At 33.6% G+C, this 22,946-nt stretch overlaps 1 protein-coding gene and 4 pseudogenes across 1 annotated transcript; 2 read left to right on the top strand and 3 right to left on the bottom strand.

The window, feature by feature from the left end:
- Positions 1-1,032: 1,032 nt before the first annotated feature.
- LOC120209769 lies at positions 1,033-2,067 on the bottom strand (annotated as a pseudogene).
- On the top strand, positions 2,066-8,959 carry LOC120209761 (annotated as a pseudogene).
- Positions 8,960-9,825: 866 nt separating this feature from the next.
- On the bottom strand, positions 9,826-10,891 carry LOC120209751 (annotated as a pseudogene).
- Positions 10,892-12,749: 1,858 nt separating this feature from the next.
- Positions 12,750-14,408, top strand: LOC120209790 (high mobility group B protein 3-like). Its single transcript, XM_039208703.1, has 8 exons — positions 12,750-12,899; positions 12,988-13,036; positions 13,179-13,274; positions 13,528-13,585; positions 13,676-13,720; positions 13,806-13,886; positions 13,954-14,043; positions 14,134-14,408. The coding sequence occupies exons 2-8, from the start codon at positions 12,996-12,998 to the stop codon at positions 14,149-14,151; spliced, it is 429 nt and encodes a 142-aa protein (XP_039064634.1). The 5' UTR covers positions 12,750-12,899; positions 12,988-12,995; the 3' UTR covers positions 14,152-14,408.
- A 784-nt stretch (positions 14,409-15,192) lies between these two features.
- LOC120209729 lies at positions 15,193-22,012 on the bottom strand (annotated as a pseudogene).
- Between the last annotated feature and the right edge of the window lie 934 nt (positions 22,013-22,946).

Raw genomic sequence — 22,946 nt, 5'->3', positions numbered from 1 at the left:
ATCAAATAGAACTAAATTTAAAAGAAAAATAAAAAAGAGAAGAGATTTTAAGAGTTGGAAAATAGAAAAGTTGACCCAAACAAGAGTAGTCATCTTCTCATCTGTCAAATGAGAAAGAGGGTGGAGGCACCAACTCATCATGCAACCTCCGCTTACCCCACTCCCTGCCTTCACCCAAGTGTAACATGAAAAATATGTCTTATAAATAATCGAGAAAATTACAAATTTATCCATTAAACTATACTCTATCTCCTATTCTATTTATTATATTTAATTTTTTTTTAATTTTTCGTTGAACTTAATATATTAGATTTTATTTAACCACTGAGTTGTTTCCTCACTAACAGTACCATGATGTGGCTTTCTTATTGTTACCAGAGGAATGACCAAAAAATTTTATGATTGAATTGAAAATAATTAGAAGTATAGTGAGTGAAATAAGAGAGAGAGTAAATTTTAGTGATTAAATTTAGAATTTATCCATTAAAAATTAAAATAAAAGAAGCCACTTCCTAACATCGTTAGTGAGAAAACGGTCGAATAACCAAAAAAACTCAACATATTAAATTTAATGAGGAAATTGAAAAGATTTAAAGTACAGTGAGTGAAATAGGAAAGAAAGTAAAATTTATTTACCAAATCTGTAATTTATGCTATAAATAATATAACACATTATAATCCGTTTAGGAGCAGCTTTATTCCATTCAACCTCTAATCAGATACCATGAATGGGGGTTGGTTTCCAGCACCGGTAAATGAAATTAGTATGAGTTAATTATACTAACTGTCTCTAAACTATGCTTTAAACTTCAGATTGATACTCAAAACTTGAAAATGTTCTAATTGAATCCTCAAACTATTAATATTATTTTCCCATCACAATTCTGGCATGCTAACACCCCGCCCCCCATTTACAACAATCCAATTCCAAGCTGTGCACAACAGCACATAGTAAAAGGTAGGCATCTCAACAAAAACACCAAAATGAGCAGATGAGCCCCAGGGAGATTTACTTCTCTTTCGGATTATCAGCTAGAAAGCACGCCAATCGTCGGAATCTTTCTTCGGACTATGCTGGTCCAATGAGACTTTAAATGGCCCGCTGGAGCCGAACGGATCGGAGACATCAAATGAGAACCCATGACCAAAGTCTTTGCTGCTATTCATGGAATCGAACCTAGTGAGCGTCTCGGGTTGCTGTGAAATCCACTGCCAAAGTCTTTGCTACTGTTTATGGAGTCGAACCTTGTGAGCATATTGGGGTTGTGTTGAAAATCCACCGTCATGCATGCTGAAGGAATCAAACCTTGAGAAACTGTCAAAATCCATTGATGAAGAGTTCACAAACTTGGAGGCCGGAGTGCTGGGAACCGAGTCTTCAAATGTAATTGGACTCTTATTATAAAAGCTATCCGCACTTGGGGATTCTGTTCTTGTGTGTACACCAAAATCATTTGATCCGAAAAAGTCTATGTGCTTGTAAATGTAAATGTAAATCTACATATTCGCGAACCATAAATGAACAAGAACACAAAATGAACATTAAATGAACGCGTTCACAAGCATTTATATAAATACAATAACAAACATTAAAAGAACATGTTCGCGAACATTAAACGAACGAACATGAGCTTAGGGATAGATATTAAAAATATAAACGAATATGAGCACTTTTAAAAATAAATAAACACAATATTAAAAAATTAAACAAATATGAACACCTTTGAAAATAAATAAACAAACACGATATTAAAGATTTAAACGAACATGAACACTTTTAAAAATAAAAAACCGAATACGAACAATCTCTTATTCCTTCAAACTCTACTCATTTACCCTAATAAAATTAAAGGATATAACTTTTACTCAATTTTTATAACATTTATTAATTTAATCATAATGGTAAAAAGGCACTCGAGGCCCTTTAGCTTTAAAAATATCAATGTAGTCCCTATTCTTTTTTTATCAATGTGACCATTCAACCGGAAAAAATAACTCAATATGATCTTTTGACCAATATTTTTCATCATTGACCAATGGTTCTGTTACTTTGTGCTGAAGTGACATGTCAAGCAGTCCAATTCCTCTGTTTAATGTTGTTTAAATTGGGTAGATTCAAATATACATCACTCAATTATTCTCTTTTTCCGTTTTGGTCACCATGAACATCTCTAATACTTCACCTTCAAGTTCCGCCCTAAACCAGACCAGAAATCCATGAAAAACAAGCGTTACCTCCCTCATTTACTACTCAACTACGCCTTCCTCTTTGTTGGTTCATTGTCTTCAAGCTTGCTCTCAAAGTACTATTTCAACCATAAGGGCTCGAGCAGATGGGTTTCAACTTGGGTTCAATCTGCTGGGTTTCCATTACTTATAATCCCTATTCTTCTTCCTTACTATCTCTTCAAATCCATTGAATGTAAACCCTTCACTCGTTTCACTCCAAGAATCCGCTGGGTTTCCATTACTTATAATCCCCATTCTGCTTAGGCATAAACAATCTTCTTTTCACATGGGGAATTTCGTATCTCCCTGTGTAACATCTCAAACTACGGGTTAATGACTAAATTGTAAAATTTTAGAATTTGGGGATAAAAGTAGAATAGTTGAATAGTTCAATGATTTATTTGGGAATATTTCCGGAAAGTTGTTAGTAATTATCCAAGGAATTAAAGGGCAAAATGGTCATTTGACAAGAAAGATATTTTCCCCTTATATGAATGAATCACGTGGGGGGGAAGAATTATCTTCTTCTTCTTCTTGCTTTCTTCTTCTTCACCGTGAACAAAGGGAGCTTCAAAGGTGAGTTGATTTTGTTCTTTAATTCTTGGATTTCTAAGTGGATTTTGATTCTTTGGGTGTTATATAAGCTTAAGGAAAGCTTATATAGGATTTAAACAATAAGATGAGTGAATTAGGAAGGGATTTGTAAAATGGGTTTTAAGATGTATTTTTGATATGATGTGGTTTTTAAAGTTTTGATGAGATTTTTGACTTGTCATCAACTTAATTAAGAGATATGAAGTGATAGAATTGAATTTGGAGTATATTGAAAATTGGGTATGATTCTTGAAGTTCATAAAGAGGAGAAGATTTTGAGGTTTAAGATGTGATAAATGAGTAGAAATTAGTTTAAGTATGTATATTTGAGTTAAGAATATAAAAGGGAATGAAACATGAAGAATTGAAGTTGAAATAGTGAATTTTTGTGCATGAACAGTTATTTATGGGTAAAATTTATAGATTTCTATAAGGGTACCGATACTGTAACACCCCCAACCCGTACCCAACTCGAATACGAGTCTGAGGTGTCACATTGACTTTTCAAACTTTGACTCTTGAGAAAATTCAAAGAAAATTTAAAACTTTCATTAAAATAAAAGTGGTTTATTTACATAAAGTGACCAAAATAACCAAAATCAATCAGAGTATTTTCAACTCAATCAATTAGTACATGCCAACTATATTCAAAACAACCAAACACATTTAAATTATCTATTTTCTGATCTGAAATTTTGTAAGGGATATGCTGACATGTCTTGCTCTTCTTCGCTTCTCTTCTCGATTCTGTACCTACGTGTGAAACAATCACACGCTAAGTCTATGACTTAGTGAGGCAAATAAACATATAATGTAAACTATAACTTATAATCATGCATGAACTATTACTGCTATCAATCATACCCTTATTCATATAACAAATCCCTATAACACATATGCAATATATAATTACATGTAAGAACATATATACACATATACTCATCATTTCCATCATTAGCCTTATTTCATTATCAATATCATTATTATTTATCTCACTTCATACATATCCTCTTATACCTAACATTTTAACCAACATTTTACTCATTTAATCATACAATCCACATATCATCATATAAATCATATAATACAATTCATAGCATAAAAGCATACAAATCACATGTAATATGTTTGTTGTTATTTCTTTATTAGCCCATGTACACATGTGAGAACTATAGATATGTGAGTTTATAGAGGTTGTGCACAAATGTTGTCACCACAGTTCGTATAATTGCACCGAAGTGCCGCGTAGAAATGCACCGTAGTGCCTCATATAATTGCACCGAAGTGCCGCGTAGAAATGCACCGTAGTGCCACGTAGGATTGTACCGAAGTGCCATATAAAATGTCCCTAAGGACCACGTAGAAAATTCCTTAAGAATCATATACATATACAAATGATCAAGTATGTGTCTCAAAAGACCTCACACATGTTCCAAGGAATACATATATGTCCCGAAGGACCGCGTAGACCCTCGACTCTTGGCATGCCAACTATACCCCTAGCTCTCAGGACACATATCATGGGCATTATCTTTTATATCCTTTTTCATATTCATATAAATATATCACATATTCATATAAACTCGTAGCTTCATTCACATATACATTTAATCACGTAGTTCATGTAAATTCTCATATCATTTCGTATTCATGTATCACATGGCATATAACACTTCTCATGTGTTCCTATAAACATTTCATATCCTATGACTTATATCTTTTCATATAATTTATACTTTAATCTCTTATATTCACCTGATTCAATATCATTTAACTTGTTTCACTTTCTCATATCACATATACTTTCTCTTTCATATATCTAATGTCCGATATCATATCTTGTAATCGTGTAACCATGTCTCTTTAATATAATTTACATAGTAAATCCCTATATTTATATCATATAATGATTTAACCTAAGTCATCCTTTATAAAGTTTATAATACATGATTAAATAGTCTCATTCTATCCTATAAATAACTTCTACTTATTTTATCTCATTTCCCCTTTCACTTACATAATTCATCTATATATACTAATTTAATCTATTTAATTAGTTCAATTTCCCATTACTTTATATATATACTCTTTCATAAAGCTTTGTAGCTCTTCACTTTATAATTCATAAACCATAGTTCCCTTTAACTATATAAATCATCCCTATATAACTTATGTATCCTTATTTATACATATACCCTCGAATTTATACTATCCTCATAGAGTCTTCTAATCTTTCTCGTGTAATCACCTATACCATATAATATGACTTAGACTCGATTATCTTATACTCACTCGTTCATTTCATTCCTTATGTCTTTATCATATAATTTATTTCATGTTCTTCCATTATTACATTTTAGTGTTTTACACAAAATCCTATAGGATATCCAAAGTATATCACTATCTTTAGTTATACATACATACAATTAATGTAAAATATATAATCATATATATAACACATATAATAATAACAACCACATAATCTCATTCATGACTTCATGCATATTATTCTAGGAAATAGACTCATCACAAGTCCTATTTCCATTAAGTAATACATGTCACTATTATACACTCACCTTGGCCTCACTAAGTTTCGATCCCCTTTTTATGATTTCCTCTCTTTTGATCGAATCTTAACTTGATACTCGTTCCGGAACTTGTTCATGTTCGATATCTACATAATCATACATTAATACATATCAATATCCCATTGATATACTCTAATCTATCATTTCTTACACCAAAAGAAATGTCTATTTCAATTTTCCCTTGAAGTGAATCGATGCATTCTACAGTGCATCGATGCATTCTTTAACATGTGCATGGATGCACTACACATGCATCGATACACAATTTACCTTCGATGTTTTCATTTTAAGAGGGGTGCATCGATGCACTCATAATGCATCGATGCACTAACTGCATTCGATGTTTCCATTTTTAATGGGTGCATCGATGCACTTCCTGTGCATCGATACACTCTGAACAATTCTGGAAATTTACTCTTGATGCATCGGTGCACATTGAATGTGCACCGATGCACATAGTACAGAATTCATTTTTAAGCCCGAAAATCTACTCAATTCAACTCAAATGCTTCATCTTTCATCCCCTTTCATGATCTCAACTTATATACACATGTTTAAACTCATTTATGTTCATTTACCTCTTCTTGAACCTTAATATTCTCTCCTCTTTATTAACTTTCAGAATCATACCAGATTTTCAACATGTTTTAAAACTCATTTTATCACTTCATATCTCTTAATTTAACCATTGACAAGTCAAATTCAACTTCAAAATCTATTAACTCATTCTATTTCACTAATTCACTTAAAAAATCTTCATATTTAATCCTTCATAACTCATCCATTTTGAAGTTTCAACATACTTTAATCTCTAACTAATCTTTCTTAGCACCCCAAGAATCAAAACTAAACTTAAAACTCAAGAATTAACCAACTGAAATTAAACTTACCTTTGCCATGGAGCTTACGGGAAGAGAAGAGGAAGGAGATAACCAAAGCTCTAGACTTTTCTTTTCTTCTCACCCTTTCCACGTGTTTTATAACCTTAAAAGAAAGATAAAAATCTTTCTGGTCAAATGACCCTTTTACCCTTTATTTCCTTTAATAATTACTAAATAACCTTCATCATATATTTCCAATAATCATTGAACTATTTCATTCTTCTACTTTAGTCACCAAATCCTGAAACTTTACAATTTAGTCACTAACCCGGTATTGCGGATGTTACAGATACCCTAAGGGGAGGTACCGATACCCCCTAAAGGAAAAAGTTATTAAATTTGTTTAGTCTATTAGTATCAAATTACAAGGTGTAGATATCTGATAATTACCTTAAAATGTATGGTTATGTAGACATTGAAAGTGAACAAGTTCCGGAACAATCAAAGAATTAGGATCGAATCAAAGCAAGGCTAAGGTGAGTGCAATTTAAATTGTACTTATGTTATTGATCAAACATTGACTTGTGATGAGGCAGTGGCGGAGTTATTATGGTAATAAGTAACTTCTAAAATGTTATGTGATTATTATGTGTGCATTAGTACATAGAAATGAATGTATATTCTTATATGTTACATAATTTACATGCTTATGTGAAAATGTAACATGTGATATAGGTTACATGATATGACATGCGAGTTTACATGAACAAATGAGAAATGATATAAGCCATATGAAACGATCCACGTGAATACATGCATTTGTGATATATGTGATATTGATATAAGTAATTATAGGAATATATAATATAAGTGTTATATGAAATGTGAATATGTGATATGAATGTGATATGTGAACATAAGTGACTAATTGACATGAGCTATGTGACTATATAAAAGCAAGAACATGTGACATAAAATATATGATAAGAAGATATGATCCTTTGTAAGGGTATTACATGATATGAAATAAAAGAGTTATGAGTTATATGCATATGAGATACATGTTTACACATACATGTGGTATGTGACAGAAGAGAATGAACATGTAATTATAAGAGAAATTATATGAATACAAAAATGTTATAAATGATAATGCCCATGTTATGTGATATGAGAGCTAGTGGTATAGTTGGCATGCCAAGAGTCGAGAGTTTACCTATGTTATATGGAACATATGGACATAATTACCTATGTCTTTCGGGACATATGGACAGTATACCTATGTTCTAAGGAACATATTGACAGTTTACCTAGGTTCTTCGGGACCTATGGACAGTTGCCGAGGTTCTGTATGACCTCTGGATAGGTCCTTCGAGATATTTATACGAGCTGTGGTGACACCATAGTGGTGCAACACCTCAATGTACTCACATACCTTAAGTTCTTAAAAGTATGCATGGGCTAATACATAGACTTTAAAGAGAGTAAATAAATCAATTGATATGATACGATGTGTGTTTCGTTGTGAAATGATATATGTGTTCCATGATGTGTATAGAAATGTTTAGTATATGTTTATATGATAAAAAGAATTAGTGACATGTGTACATGTGTTAATAAGAGATAATAACAAATACACTATATCTGATATGTATATTTGGTAATATGAAATATGTTATAGAAATTACATGATGATATGTTTATTCCTTGGTGTAGTGATATATGTGTTATATGATGAGTATATGGTAAGTAAAAGGGATTAATGATAGTATTTGTAGATGTATGCCTTTTGTTTATACGAAATATTATATGGTTATATTATATGTTTTATATGTCTCATTAAGTGATCGACTTAGCGTGTGATTGTTTCACACGTAGATTTGGAAAGCGAAAAGAGAAGTAAAGAGGAACAAGACAGGTCAGTTCTCCTTACCGAAGATCAGATCAGAAATGTAGATCGAATTACATGTATTTTGTTAGATAGAATTTAGTTGGCATGTAATAAAAAGGATTTGTATTGGATATGCTCTGATCGAGTTTTGGAATATTTTAAACGTATATATATAAATGGTAAATGTATAATGATGAACGTTTTAAATTTTATGAATTTTATATGTTTTTCCGAGGTACTGTAGCAGGGTATCGGTACCCCTCCAGTATTCTGGAATTTTTTTAGCATTCGGGTACTGTTCAGGGTACTTTTCATCATTGTTCACGTTACTGTTCATTACTGTTCATACCGTATTTTACTGTTCATGAAAACATATTTTGTTTTCAAATTGGTTTTAACGAACATAATTTAACAATATATAATCATATTTTATTAATATAAGTTCAAATGTTCTGTTATTTTATACAAATATTGTTTTAAAAAGTCAATGTGACATATCAGACTCGTATTCGGGTCGTGTACGGGTTGGGGTGTTACACCCTATGTCGACTTCCTCTCTCGTTTTATCATCTCAGTTAGTGTTCAATATGATCCTATATGCACTCATCGTGAAGCAGAAGATCACTTTCGTGAACGCGAATCGTGTCATTTTGTTAACGTTATCTTATGTGTTATTAGCCTTAAAATATAGCAACAATAAACCCCATGGTTTAACCAGAGCCAAGTACTTCATCGGGTACTTCGCGACCATCGGTGCGGGGTTGCTTTTCGCGTTGTATCTTCCCATCATGAAGATGGGGTAGAAGAAGGTATACTTAGCTATGAAAGTTGAGTGAGAAAGTGAGGAAATCTGAAGGGAAAGTTGAGAAGGAGAGTCGCATAAGAGGAGAGAAATTGAAAGAATGAAGGTAAGGAAAAAAGTGAAAGAGCGGTGATTGAGAGAAAATGAAACACGGTGGGGAGACAAACTAGAGAAAGAGACAGAAAAAACAAGGTAAATGTAAGTTTAGTGGCCAAAACAGAAAAGAAAAAATAATTGAGTGATGAATAGTTTAGTTTACCCAATTTACACAACATTAAACAAGGGAATTGAATTAATTGACGTAAGTTCAAAGTAATGGAGTGTCACATTAATCCAAAAAGAAGGGTTACATTAATTTTATTTTTAAAAGTTTACAGATTTATGATGCCTTTTTGGTAATCATAATTAATATCTTTAAGAGAAAAAGTAAATAAGGATGAATGAAAAGAATTTAGGATATGGTCGAATTCTTTAAAAAGTTGTGATTTTTAATATATTTACACATTTTTTAAATAATTTTATCAATATTTTAATTTTAAATTTCTTAAATTTTTAATATAATATCATAAAGTCAAATTTTTAATATAAAATCTTACATTCATCTAATAATATAAATGATATACTATCAATTGATTTGATAAGATATAATGTCAGATATTGAGTCGAATATATAAAATTAGGTTAAATTGATAAAAAAAATGAAGTAAATTATCAATATCAATGGATTATTAAAAACTAGCAAAGCTTTAAGCCAATCTTGTTAACCCGTAAACAAAGAAAATAACTAAGTATTATCTTCATATAAACAAATCTATATATTAATAACAATTATATTGTCTGAAATTCCTAACCTTTAATCCAACGGGTTGGGTATTAGAATGGCAGGAGATCGCCGGGAAATCATCTGAGCAGGACGAACTGTTCGACTAGATTAGAGTAAGATTCGTGGCGATTCCACTTTCCCAATCAACTGATCAATCGCTGCTCACAAGGAATAATAACGAAGTTGTTTATGCAAAACCAACTTAAATTGTGTAATAAATTTTTTTTGTAATGGAATAATACTACCTAGTACCTGTATCGGAATTCTGGAAATAGATACTTTCAGCCCTGTTTGCAATGTTATCAATTAAGCCAGAACTTACTGGTTTCGTCCTCTTATCTTTCGTACCGGAATCTTCCGAACCCGACAACGCTTCTCCGGAAGCCGTTGGCGCCTGCGACTTTCTCTTCGAACGAGCACGGCGATTCTGAAACCAATTGTACACATTCGTTTCGGAAATCTGACCGTGCTGGGCAAGTTCAGATGCTATCTCCTTGATTTTCTGCTTGCTTGGAGTCCCGGTCCCTTGCTAGTACATATTCTCCAGAATCTGAAGCTGCACTGCCGTTGGAGTCCACCGTTGTCTTGATGTGATCTTCTGGCAAATGGAGGCTGATACTGGATCACAGTACAGATTCCCCAATCTAATTCCTGAAACCCGAAGGAAAAGAAATTGAATAATCCGTGAAGAGAAAAAGAAACAATATAGGGGCGAGGGAGAGCAGTGAAGAATCAAAACCTGTGAAATCTTGGTGGGGAGATATGGATTTGCGCAACTCAGCGAGTTGCTCAGAAATTGAAGCATGGGCAACGATTTGTTTCCTTAATTCTTCTATTTGTTCATCGATCATCACTTTACCGCAAACCCCATTCTGGATTTGGTATTGCAAATACTCTTCTGCTTGTTGTAGTTCTTGATTTTCCCACTCCATTATCTATGTATTTCTTTCTTTCTCGGAAAATATTCCACCATTGGAAATCTCAGTTTCAATTTATTGAGGAAGAAGCGGCAGCAAAGATGGTAATTAGTAGCATGGGTAAAGATGCGTGATTAGAAAAGTGAACAATTAAGGGAGCGGAAAACAGCATAAATTAGCAGATTTTTTAGAGAAAGTTCCGAGTCAACTTTGTGTCTGATTATGGCAACTTGGTATTCTTTCTACGTTTGAATGTTGAATTCTAGTTCCAAACAAAAAAAAAACATAACACCAAATTTAAAAGAGTTAACTGCACCGAATGTCCTCAAAGTATGACTCTCATTTTAAATTAGTCTTTCAACTTTTAAATGTTTCAATTTTATCCCTAAACTATGACTATCATTCAATATTAGTCCTCAAACTTTTGAACGTTTCAATTTCATCCCTAAACTATGACCCTCTTTCTAAGTTGGTCCCCAAACTTTTTGAACATTCCAATTTCATCCCAAACTATACATACATACTAATCACATCCCTTGTAAATAAAATCAGTAGGCCAAGTTATATTATTATATGTTTTTAAAAACAAAATTTAGGTTAAATTATGGTTGAAGTTAATTATATACTTGGATGAATTTGGGATGAAATTGAAATATGCTAAAAGTTTGGAGACCAATTTATAAAGAGGGTCATAGTTTAGGGTTGAAATTGAAATGTTCAAAAGTTTAAGGAGTAATTTAGAACTAGTGTGTTTAAGGATAAAATTGAAATATTCAAAATCTTAAGGACCTATTTAAAATGAGGGTTATAGTTTGAAGACATATAATGCAATTAACTCAATTTAAAATCATATATATTTTTCTTTTTATTTTTGGGAAAAAGTTAACTGGTTCTAAAAACGTAAATTTTCAATTTAACTATTATGCTAAAGGTGTTTAATTGAATTATTTAAATTTGATTTGAATTATCTTGAGTTTAAGAAAATTTTTATCACACTCAAAACTTGATTTGATTTTTGTGGTCAAAGCATATATTTGATGAGATTATGGTTTAAGAGAGTTTCATTAGATTTAAATTTTTAGATTAAAATACGTTCCGATTTGAAACTCGACCTATTTTTTTAAATCAAAACATACACTTGACTTGAATTATATATATGATTATTTTTATTATGTAAATAAATATATAATTAAAAATAAAATAAAATAATTATTATCATAATTATTTCTAAATATATATAAAAAATATTATATTATATCGAATTTAATCGATTTTCTTTCACCATAAACTCAAATTTAATCAGATTTTATCTAGTTTAAACTGGAGTTTTTATTGAACCGTCAAGTCCCCAGTGAAGGTCCCATCCCTACAACATAGAACCCTCTTCGAAAGAATGTGCTGATCCCCATTCCCCAGGTGTTGACAACCTTCGATTTTCGTTTGGTTTTCTTGTTTGTTTTTTTGGGGGCCTTTTTGTTCTTGAGGCCTGGAGCTAGCCCTTGTTTGATTATGAGCTATTGGGCCCCTTGACTTGCTTTTGTCAGGCCTGCCACTCTGTGGCTTAATGCCTTTATCAATGAAAATATAACTTGAAAAACAAATGACCAAGTAGATAATTAAACAACAGATAAAACCAAATTAATATACCGGATTGTATTTTTATGTCGAAATCCAAGTTCGAATTGTGGAGATAACATTAAACTACAAAAGTGATATAGATAAAATATTATAATATAAAGATATTGTTTATATCTTCACATTAATGAGGCACAAAGAAATACATTTTACTAAAAATAAAATCTGTTTTATATTAGCTTGAAAAATAAATCATATTAACGGAGATATTTTTTTCACTAACTAAACATAAAAAATACAAAATATAAAAAAGTAGATTATAACATTTAAGGCAAAGGAGAGAAGTGAAAGCAAAGGCCGCAGTGAGAGAGAAGAAGCACAAAGGAAATGGCAGGAGGTGAATCTGGGAAAGGCCTATGCTTAGGAGCTACGCAGTAAAAGCACACGGATCGATGACGTGGAATGAAATATAAAATCCCGCCTAAACCCCCGACTTTCATTTCGTGCGCAATTGAATTTCAATTTGCACCCCCAACTTAATATCTCCGCCTTTCGCCCCACTCTCTCTCAACTCGCTCCTCAATCCCTTCTTTTTCTCTACCTTTGTTTTCCCCTCTCTTGTCTCTCTTTTAACCCTAACCCTACCACGCTCCAACCAGGTATGTTCCCATCGATTTTTGGCGCTTTCCGTAGATTTTTCGACGATTTCTCTCGCTTTTTTTACTGGTTTGTGGTTTTGATTTGTAGGATTCAACATGAAGGGAGGAAAATCTAAGTCAGAGACGAAGAGCGCCAAGTGAGTTTTTGTTTCTTCGGTCGTTTCGATTTTTTTGTTTATCGTTATTAGATCGCGTTTTCTGATATACGAGATCAAGATGTGAGTGGTGATTTCTTTATTGGTTGATATCAACTATTTTTTTTTCTGGATTTGCTGTTAGGCTCAACGTGAAATCCAAAGCCGGAAAGAAATCTGGCAAGGCTGCTAAGGATCCAAACAAGCCAAAGAGACCTGCTAGCGCCTTCTTTGTGTTCATGTAATTTGCCTTTTGCTCCTGTGCTACCGTTCTGTTTCATATCATTAACAACTCTCAGCTGGTTTTGTCGTTTTTCGTTTATTTTTATGTTTGTTATGAAGTTTGAAATTCTGGCGTCTGTGATTTTTGTGAAATTCATAGTAGAAATGGTCAATTAAAGCGTTTCTTCTAATATTAGGGAAAGCTTTGATGAAATGATTACGTTGATTACTATATTTTTCTAATCTCATTAGTGTTACATTTTGTATTTTAGGGAGGAGTTCCGTGAACAATACAAGAAGGACCACCCTAAAAACAAATCCGTTGCTGCTGTAAGTGTCACAGATATACTTTATGTTATTGGTCTGTAGCCGCAAGTTACGTTATTATTGTAACTTAATTAATTTTTTTTTCTATTTTAGGTTGGCAAAGCTGGAGGTGAAAAATGGAAGAGCTTGTCCGAGGCTGTAAGTATTTATTTGCCTCGTTTGGAACTTTAAAAAATGTATGCGTAAATGCGTTTTCTGTTTCAATTTAAATCATTATTTTCAGGAAAAGGCTCCTTATGTTGCCAAGGCTGAGAAGCGCAAGGCCGAGTATGAAAAGAACATGAAAGCCTACAACAAGAGACAGGTAAATAAATCATTTGTGTTTTTAAGGTTTTTATTCAATGTGGCTAAATCTTTGATGAATTTTCCAGGCCGAGGGCCCCAAAGAAGAAGAAGTGGAATCTGAGAAGTCTGTGTCTGAGGTGAATGATGATGACGATGATGAGGAAGGCAGTGAAGATGTGGGTATCCACCTTTTCGGGTATTTTGTTGTTATTTGATTATGAGTTTGCTATTGGTTGACTTACTGAATGTGTTCTCATTCAATGCAGGAAGATGATGATGAGTAGGGGATGAATCCTTGGGATTGTGTTTGATCAATGTAGACTGTAATAGTGTTTGATCAAAATCTTATGTTATCGCTTTGATGTTTTCAATGTTAATTCTCTTAGATGTCACACACCATCTAAAGGGTGAAATGTATCTCTGAATCCTGATGGTTTATTTTGACCTTAAGAAAATTAAATAGTTTTAGATTGGATATCTACTGCTATATGTACTTTTTGAATTAAAGTTTAATGGCTTAGATGAATCCGTTTTTAGAGAATTTATCATCTAATGTCCAATTAGATTATGCTTTTTCCTATTACTAGTTTAATATTTGGCTGTTTTCTGCAATGCATTTCTGGAATTGACAGGCACTTAGTTTGTAATTCCGTTTTAGTTGCTGGTTTTCATGGTTTTTATGCTTCATAGGTTTTTCTTTGATGTTGATAGCTTTTACTATTTATGCACATGCTGTTGATTCTGCTCGATTTTATGTTAATTACCGGATCTAGAGAGAACTATTTGTTTAACAGTATTGCCTTTTATTTTTATTGGTTTCCGTTGGCCGTGGGCAACAAATGTTTCAAGCAATCATGGTTTAATCTATTTTATGCTGTAGCTAATGATCAGCATGCTTTAATTATGTTTCCTGGTTTACAGTAGGTGTAAAGCAAACGTTTTTCTTATGCTACTGAAGTCCGATTGAACCTTTTAAAACAAAAACGCTGAAGTAAAAAAATTGTCAATTAGCCAATTAGAGACCCCACTATATAGAACAAAGGGAATATTATGCAAATGGTCCTCAAACTTTAGAAGTTAATGATAAAAATAATAACGTATTAGTTTTAAAAGTTTGGTGATCAAAATGTAAATGTGGACCTTGCAATGGACGTCTCTCATTTGTTCATTGCAATTTGTCATATATAAACGATCCTTGCAAAATCTCTCTCGTCCATGCAATTTGTCTTTAGTTTTGTACAGTTTACATTATAAGCATATAATACCCCACAGTATAATCATTAGATGATTATAACATACACAAATAAGTTTGAGCAGCGAAGTCCCTAGTTTTTTTTGTGGATATGATAGTTGACTGTTCTCTCAAACCACATATATTTTTCAATAAATTTATCATAAAAGCCAACTTCCCACCAGCACGAATGGTCAATGCTGCAGTACTCCTTGTTCCACAAAGCCCCTGTATCCTCAAAAAGCAGATGTTATTACAGGGAAAAAGATTATATTCTTTCTTCATAAATTTAGGTTTAGGAGGAGTTGGAATTTTACCCGTGGGGTGCCCACTTCAACAAATATAGGGTTATGGTTGTACTCCCAGTCGACAGCACAAATGCCTGGTAATTTGCTTTTTTCAGCTTTGACTCTGTCCTTCATTAGTTTCTCAACCATTTCTTTCACCATTACATCTTTGCCGCCATGTTTGTTCAGCATTTGTTTGAAGCGTTGACCTATTCGCATAGCCTGCAGAGTGGAAAAGGATGATCAATGTTCAAGCATGCATATGATCTTAGGTGGTTTCTAGATCGACAGAGTTGTAGTTGGTGTGATTTGGAGAAACAAGTAAAAATGATTGAAGAAGACGATGAACAATGGGTGTAGGGTTGATATACCTTAGGAGTTAGGCCAGGGTGAATCAAGCTTGGCATTTGAAAGTACATAAAGACCTGGGGGGACAAGAAGGGTAATGGGTTCCCCCATCGGCCTATTGGAGATAAACCATAGATTTGGATGAAATATCAGCCACTATTAGATTAAATCCATTATACCAATGAGCATCCACGATCAGTTGCTGGGCAAATTCCATGGGGCTCTGTGTGCTCTGTATCAGCAACAACAGTTTGTCTTACATTTAATGAATCCACCGCCATGAATATCAGTTTAAGTTGCTTAAACTACCTAGATTTACTTACCTTCAAGAAACGTAAAGGCAGATTCCCTCGACTCTGACCTCGGTGTAGAAAGTAAAAAAAATAATAATAATAATTATGGGTGCACCTTTCGGTGCAATTAAGGCACCGAAAATTTGGTGCAATTTTTTTTATTTTTTTATATGGGCAAATTATAAACTCTAGTCACTAAACTTTAAGATATTTATTAGATTAGTCCTTAAGCTTCAACTATAAATACCCTAGCTCATTTAGCTTAAAAATCATCTCAAAGCATTCTAGCTTTCTTCCAATACTAGAGAGAATTTAGAGAGTTTCTTGAGAGTTTTTTTCTCTTTTTTATCAAGATAGAATTATCATTGTTTTCTCCTTGGTATATCGAGAGAGGTTGTAATTCCTATTTTCTCATATTGAAATTCTTCTACTGTTGCCCGTAGTTTTTACCCTATATTATTTAGGGGTTTTTCATGTAAATTTTGTGTCTTTTTATCTTCATTTTTATTTTCTCAAATTATCAGTTGCGATTTTGCTCTATCCGATAGCCGTCTTCCGCAACAATTGGTATCCGAGCTATATTAGAGTGTGTAATATCTACTTATTGTCTTTGTGGTTGCCACCAAAAGGTGGATCCTCCAACATAAGAAAGTAAGAAGGTATTACCCATTCTTTGAAGGTTCTAGAGAACTATTCACGATAGTGAAATAGTGGGAGCTATCCGTAATAGAAGCTATGACGACGAAATTTGAAATTGAAAAATTCAATGGGAGAAATTTCTCATTGTGGAAATTGAAGATGAAGGTCATCCAGAGGAAAAACGGTTGTCTAGCAGCTATCAGTGAAAGGCCGGTAAATTTCACAGATGACAACAAATGGATTGAAATAGATGGGAATGCTTGGAAAACTTTCATCTAGCATTAACAGATGAAGTATTGTCAAGCATCGAGGAGAAAAAGACAGCTAAGGAGATATGAGATCATCTCACCAAATTGTACGAGGCCATATCGTGCACAATAAAATTTTCCTTAAGAGGAAAGTGTACACTCTCCGTATGTCAGAATCTACTTCAGTGACGGAGCACTTAAACACGTTGACACTTTATTTTCTCAGCTTACATCCTTAAGATGTACAGTAGGAGAACAAGAACGTGCTGAACTTCTACTTCAAAGTATACCTGATTCGTATGATCAACTCATCATCAACTTGACAAACTGTAATGTCACCAGTCTAGTCTTTGATGACATTGCAGCTGCTGTTCTACAAGAAGAAAATCGACGCAAGAACAAGGAAGACAGACAAGTAAATCTACAACAAGCAGAAGCGTTGACAACGATGAGAGAGAGAGATCAACAGAACGTGGCCAAAACAGTAGTCACAAATATGGTAGATCGAAGTCGAGAAGCAAGAAGAATTTAAAGTGCTACAACTGTGCAAAGAAGGGTTACTTGAAGAAGAATTATTGGAGTCTAAATAAAAACTCTAATCCACAAGGCAATACTGCAAACACTTCAGATGATGGAGATGATCTATGTTGTGAAGCGTCAACAACTGTGGAAGGTAGAAAATAATTTACAAATATATGGCTCATTGATTCGGGAGCAATATATCACTTGACCTCGAGAAGAGAATGGTTCCATCATTATGAACCTGTCTCAGGAGGATCTGTGTATAGTTGCAATGATCATGCTTTAGAGATCGTTGGCGTGGGAACCATCAAGTTGAAGATGTATGATGGAACAATTAAAGTTGTTCAAGATGTGCGGCACGTGAAAGGCCTGAAGAAAAATTTATTATCCTACGGATTGTTGGATAATAATACAAGCAAGATTGAAACACAGAATGGAATCATGAAGGTGTTCCGTGGAGCGCTTATGGTGCTGAAAGAAAAAAAGATAGCAGCAAACTTGTACATGCTGAAGGGGAGACTTTGCTAGAAGCAGAAGCCTCTATTGCCTCATATAGTTCAGATTCTGCAATGCTATGTCATCAGAAACTTGGACACATGTCAGAACAAGGAATGAAAGTCCTTGTGGAGCAAAAGCTACTTCCATGCTTAACAAAGGTATCACTTCCTTTGTGTGAGCATTGCATAACAAGTAAGCAACATCGGTTGAAATTCAACACATCAAATTCTAGTGGCAAAAGTGTTCTAGAATTGGTTCACTCTGACGTATACAAACACCATTTACATCTTTGGGAGGAGCAAAATATTTTGTCTCATTTATTGATGACTACTCCAGGAGATGTTGGGTGTACCCTATTAAGAAGAAATCAGATGTGTTTTCAACTTTCAAAAACTTCAAGGCGCGGGTGGAACTTCATTCTGGAAATAAGATCAAGTGTTTCAAAACAGATAATGGAGGAGAATACACAAGTGAAGAATTTGATGACTTTTGCAGGAAAGAATGCATCAAAAGACAGTTCACAGTGGCGAACACTCCTCAACAAAATAGAGTGGCAGAGCGGATGAACAGAACCTTGTTAGAAAGAACAAGAGCAATGTTGAGGGATACATGCCTAGAAAAATCATTTTGGGCAGAAACAGTCAATACCGCCTGTTATTTGGTGAATCGAGCTCCATGTATTTGGAAGTATTGTGTACGTGATGTACAACTCCTAAGAAATTTCAAAGTTGATACAAAATCCAGGAAATGCAAATTCTTGGGGTATGCTGATGGTGTAAAAGGGTATCGCTTGTGGGATTCCACTGCCCACAAAGTGATCATCAGCAGGGATGTTATCTTTGTAGAGGATAAACTACAAAGAAAAAAAGATGATGATAGCGCTGAAAAGTCAGAAACTACACAGATACATGTGGAAAAAGAGTTTGAACAAGGAGATTCTTCTGAAGCAGAACCAGCACATGATGAACAAGAACAAGAGAGTTCTGAAGCTGCAATAACTCGTCAATCAGATCGTGTGAGAAGACGTCCCAATTGACACTCAGATTATGTTATAGAAGGTAATATTGCATACTGCCTTTTAACAGAGGTCGGTGAGCCATCAACATACCAAGAGGCAATAAACAACTCAGATGCTTCATTGTGGATGATGGCGATGCAAGAAGAAATTGAAGCCCTTCATAAAAATAACACATGAGACCTTGTGCCACTACCACAAAGAAGGAATCCAATTGGTAACAAATGGGTCTTCAAAATCAAGCGAAATGCTGACGAACAAGTGGAGAGGTATCGTGCAAGATTGGTGGTCAAAGGATATGCTAAAAAAGAAGGTATTGATTTCAATGAAATCTTTTCTCCTGTGGTTTAACTAACAACAGTTCGAGTAGTTTTGGAAATGTGTGCTACATTGAACTTACATCTAGAACAGCTAGATGTAAAAATAACTTTTCTTCATGGAAATCTTGATGAAGATATTTACATGCTCCAGCCTGAAGGTTTTGAAGAAAAAGAAAAGAAGAACTTGGTTTGCAGGTTGAACAAATCTCTGTACAGTCTAAAGTAGGCGCTGAGGTGTTGGTATAAGAGATTTGATTCTTTCATTATGTGCCTTGGATACAACAGACTTAATGCAGACCCTTGTGCTTATTTCAAGAGGTCTGGTGATAACGATTTTGTTATATTGTTATTGTATGTGGATGACATGTTGGTTGCAGGACCCAAAAATATCCTTTTGAAGAATTGAAGACACAACTGGCTAGGGAATTTGAAATAAAGACTTGGGATCAGCAAACAAGATTCTGGGGATGCAAAATGGTGACGATCAAGAGGAGAGATATCGTGCAAGACTGGTGGTCAAAGGATATGCTCAAAAAGAAGGTATTGATTTCAATGAAATCTTTTCTCATGTGGTTCGACTAACGACTAACAACAGTTCGAGTAGTTTTGGCAATGTGTTACATTTAACATACATCTAGAGCAGCTAGATGTAAAAAACAACTTTTCTTCATGGAAATCTTGAAGAAGAGATTTACATGCTCCAGCCTGAAGGTTTTGAAGAAAAAGAAAAGAAGAACTTGGTTTGCAGGTTGAACAAATCTCTGTACGGTCTAAAGCAAGCCGATGTGTTGGTATAAGAGATTTGATTCATTCATTATGTGCGTTGAATACAACAGACTTAATGCAGAACCTTATGCTTATTTCAAGAGGTCTGGTGATAATGATTTTGTTATATTGTTGTTGTATGTGGATGACATGTTGGTTGCAGGACCCAACAAAGAGCATATTGAAGAATTGAAGGCACAACTGGCTAGGGAATTTAAAATGAAGGACTTGGGATCAACAAACAAGATTATGGGGATGCAAATTCACCGAGACAGAAATAATAGGAAGATTTGGCTTTCACAAAAGAATTACTTGAAGAAGATATTGTCAAGATTCAACATGCAAGATTGTAAGCCAATTTCTACCCCTCTTCCTATTAACTTCAAATTATCCTCCAGTATGAGTCCTAGCAGTGAAGAAGAGAGGATGGAGATGTCTCGAGTACTGTATGCATCAGTAGTGGGAAGTTTAATGTTCGCTATGATATGTACAAGACCATACATTGCAAAAGCAGTGGGAGTAGTTAGTCGGTACATGGTGAATAGGTAAAGAGCATTGAAATACAATAAAGAGATCCTGAGATACATCAAAGGGACCTCAAATGTTACATTATGTTACAGAGGATCAAACTTACTTATCAATGGGTATGTTGATTCTGACTATGCAGGGGATTTGGATAAAAGCAAATCTACTACAGGATATGTGTTCAAAGTTGCTAGTGGAGCTATAAGCTGAGTTTTAAAATTGCAGTCAGTTGTGGCTACATCCACAACAGAGGCAGAATATGTAGCAACTACACAAGCCAGTAAAGAAGCAATCTGGTTGAAAATGCTATTGGAGAATCTTGGGCATAATCAAGAGTATGTCTCTTTGTTTTGTAACAGTCAAAGCGCCTTGCATTTAGCAAGGAATCCAACATTTCATTCAAAGACAAAGCACATACGAGTTCAGTACCATTTCATTCGTGAAAAGGTATAAGAAGGGACGGTAGATATGCAAAAGATCTATACCAAAGACAACATAGCATATTTCATGACAAAGGCGATCAATGTTGATAAATTTACTTGGTGTCGATCCTCTTGTGGCCTGTCAGAGACATAAGCAACATGATGGTACAAGGTAGAAATAATTGTGTGAAGATATGATTGTTCCAATCAAATCTTCAAGTAGTAGATTGTAGAAAGTCAAAAAAAAATAATAATAATTATGGGTGCACCTTTCGGTGCAATTAAAGCACCAAAAATTAGGTGCATAATTTTTAATTTTTTTATATGGACAAATTATAAACTCTAGTCACTAAACTTTAAGGTATTTATAGATTAGTCCTTAAGCTTCAACTATAAATACCCTAGCTCATTTAGCTTAAAAATCATCCCAAAGCATTCTAGTTTTCTTCCAATACTAGAGAGAATTTAGAGAGTTTCTTGAGAGTTGTTTTCTCCTTTTTATCAAGATAGAATTATCATTGTTTTCTCCTTGGTAGATCGAGAGAAGTTGTAATTCCTATTTTCTCATAGTAAAATTCTTCTACCTTTGCCCGTGGTTTTTACCCTATATTATTTAGGGGTTTTCCACGTACATTTTGTGTCTTCTTTATCTTCATTTTTATTTTATCAAATTATCAGTTGCGATTTTGTTCTATCCGATAGCCGTCTTCCGCAACACGCGGTAAAGGTGATGAAGCTACCACACGTTGGTAAGGAAGGCAACTCTGCCTTGTCTAGAACAAGCTAGTCATGTTCCTCCTGCAACTTCATCTCTTCCTCCCAATATCTCACAGCCATCAACATCCCACCATGCCAATGCCTTTATAGGCCTTCAATGCCACCCATAAACAAATCTCATAAGATATATAAAGAAGAAGAATAATTGAAGTGAAATGAAATGAAAAGATACCTGTTATGGTATCCATCTCTGTTATGTAGCAGAAGGAGAGAATAGAGTGGATGAGCTTGCCAAATAAAAGCAGCAATACACATGGAGACGACAGAATAATATGAAATGAAAAAAGATTAGCAAGAAGAAGAAACTGCAGATTTCTTTGTTTAACACGCTTCTGCTTTGCTCGGACATTGTCTTCCTTTTGTTGCTTATTGTTAAATAATACCGCCACTGCTTCTTCAATGGTTTTTAGGAAAACAAATGGTTAAAATCCAGAAAAAAAAGAAAAAAGAGAGGGGTTTCTACGGTATTAATGGGTGACGTCAACCGATTAAAGTCGGCCACCTCAATAGCTATCCAAGAATGTCTCAAATTCTTCTAAGCTACTTGTACAATACCTTAATATACTCTGATTTAGTTGTTCTAAAATTTAAAATTTTGGTCTTCATTAATCAATAATTATTTGGGTAAGTTATGCGCTCAGTACCTAGATTATCAGTTTTTGTTTGTTTTAATATCTAAACTTTTATCTTTTTAAAATTATATCTAATGTTTAGTTTTTGATCGTTTTAGTACCTCACCATTAAAAAATGATTTGGACGTGACATATTTTTACGAATAAATTATATCATTCATCACTTAACTATCTTCTCACTTGTATTTTGGTAACTAAAGTTTATTTTTTGTAATTTCGTTACTTAACTTTCAAATTAGTCATAATTTAATCACTCTAATTTTCAAGTTTAATTTGTTTATTTTAATTATATATTAATAAAATAATAATATAAAATTTTATGTCACAAAATTATAAATAAAATAAATTAGAGTGATTAAAATAGGAGCAATTTGAAAGTCGAGTAGTTAACTTGAAAATTTTTAGACTTTAGTATCAAAATAGGAGTGAGAAGATAATTGGGTGATGAATGATGTAATTTACCTATAAAAATACATTTTTTTTAATGACAGAGTACTAAATGAAACAAAAACTAAATATTATGTGTGATTTAAAAAAATTGATAGTTTAGGTACTAA

Source organism: Hibiscus syriacus, unplaced genomic scaffold (genome assembly GCF_006381635.1).
Source record: "Hibiscus syriacus cultivar Baekdansim isolate YM2019G1 unplaced genomic scaffold, ASM638163v2 tig00000662_pilon, whole genome shotgun sequence".
In the NCBI taxonomy this organism is placed as follows: domain Eukaryota; kingdom Viridiplantae; phylum Streptophyta; class Magnoliopsida; order Malvales; family Malvaceae; genus Hibiscus; species Hibiscus syriacus.
The sequence above is the reverse complement of the archived record's forward strand: the minus strand, read 5'-3'. Positions and strand labels throughout refer to the sequence as shown.

Coding starts and splice junctions, on each gene's coding strand:
- LOC120209790 (XM_039208703.1), top strand. CDS start 12,996: ATGAAGGGAGGAAAATCTAAGTCAGAGACGAAGAGCGCCAA. Junction 13,037..13,178: donor TCAGAGACGAAGAGCGCCAA/GTGAGTTTTTGT, acceptor ATTTGCTGTTAG/GCTCAACGTGAAATCCAAAG. Junction 13,887..13,953: donor AAGCCTACAACAAGAGACAG/GTAAATAAATCA, acceptor TGAATTTTCCAG/GCCGAGGGCCCCAAAGAAGA.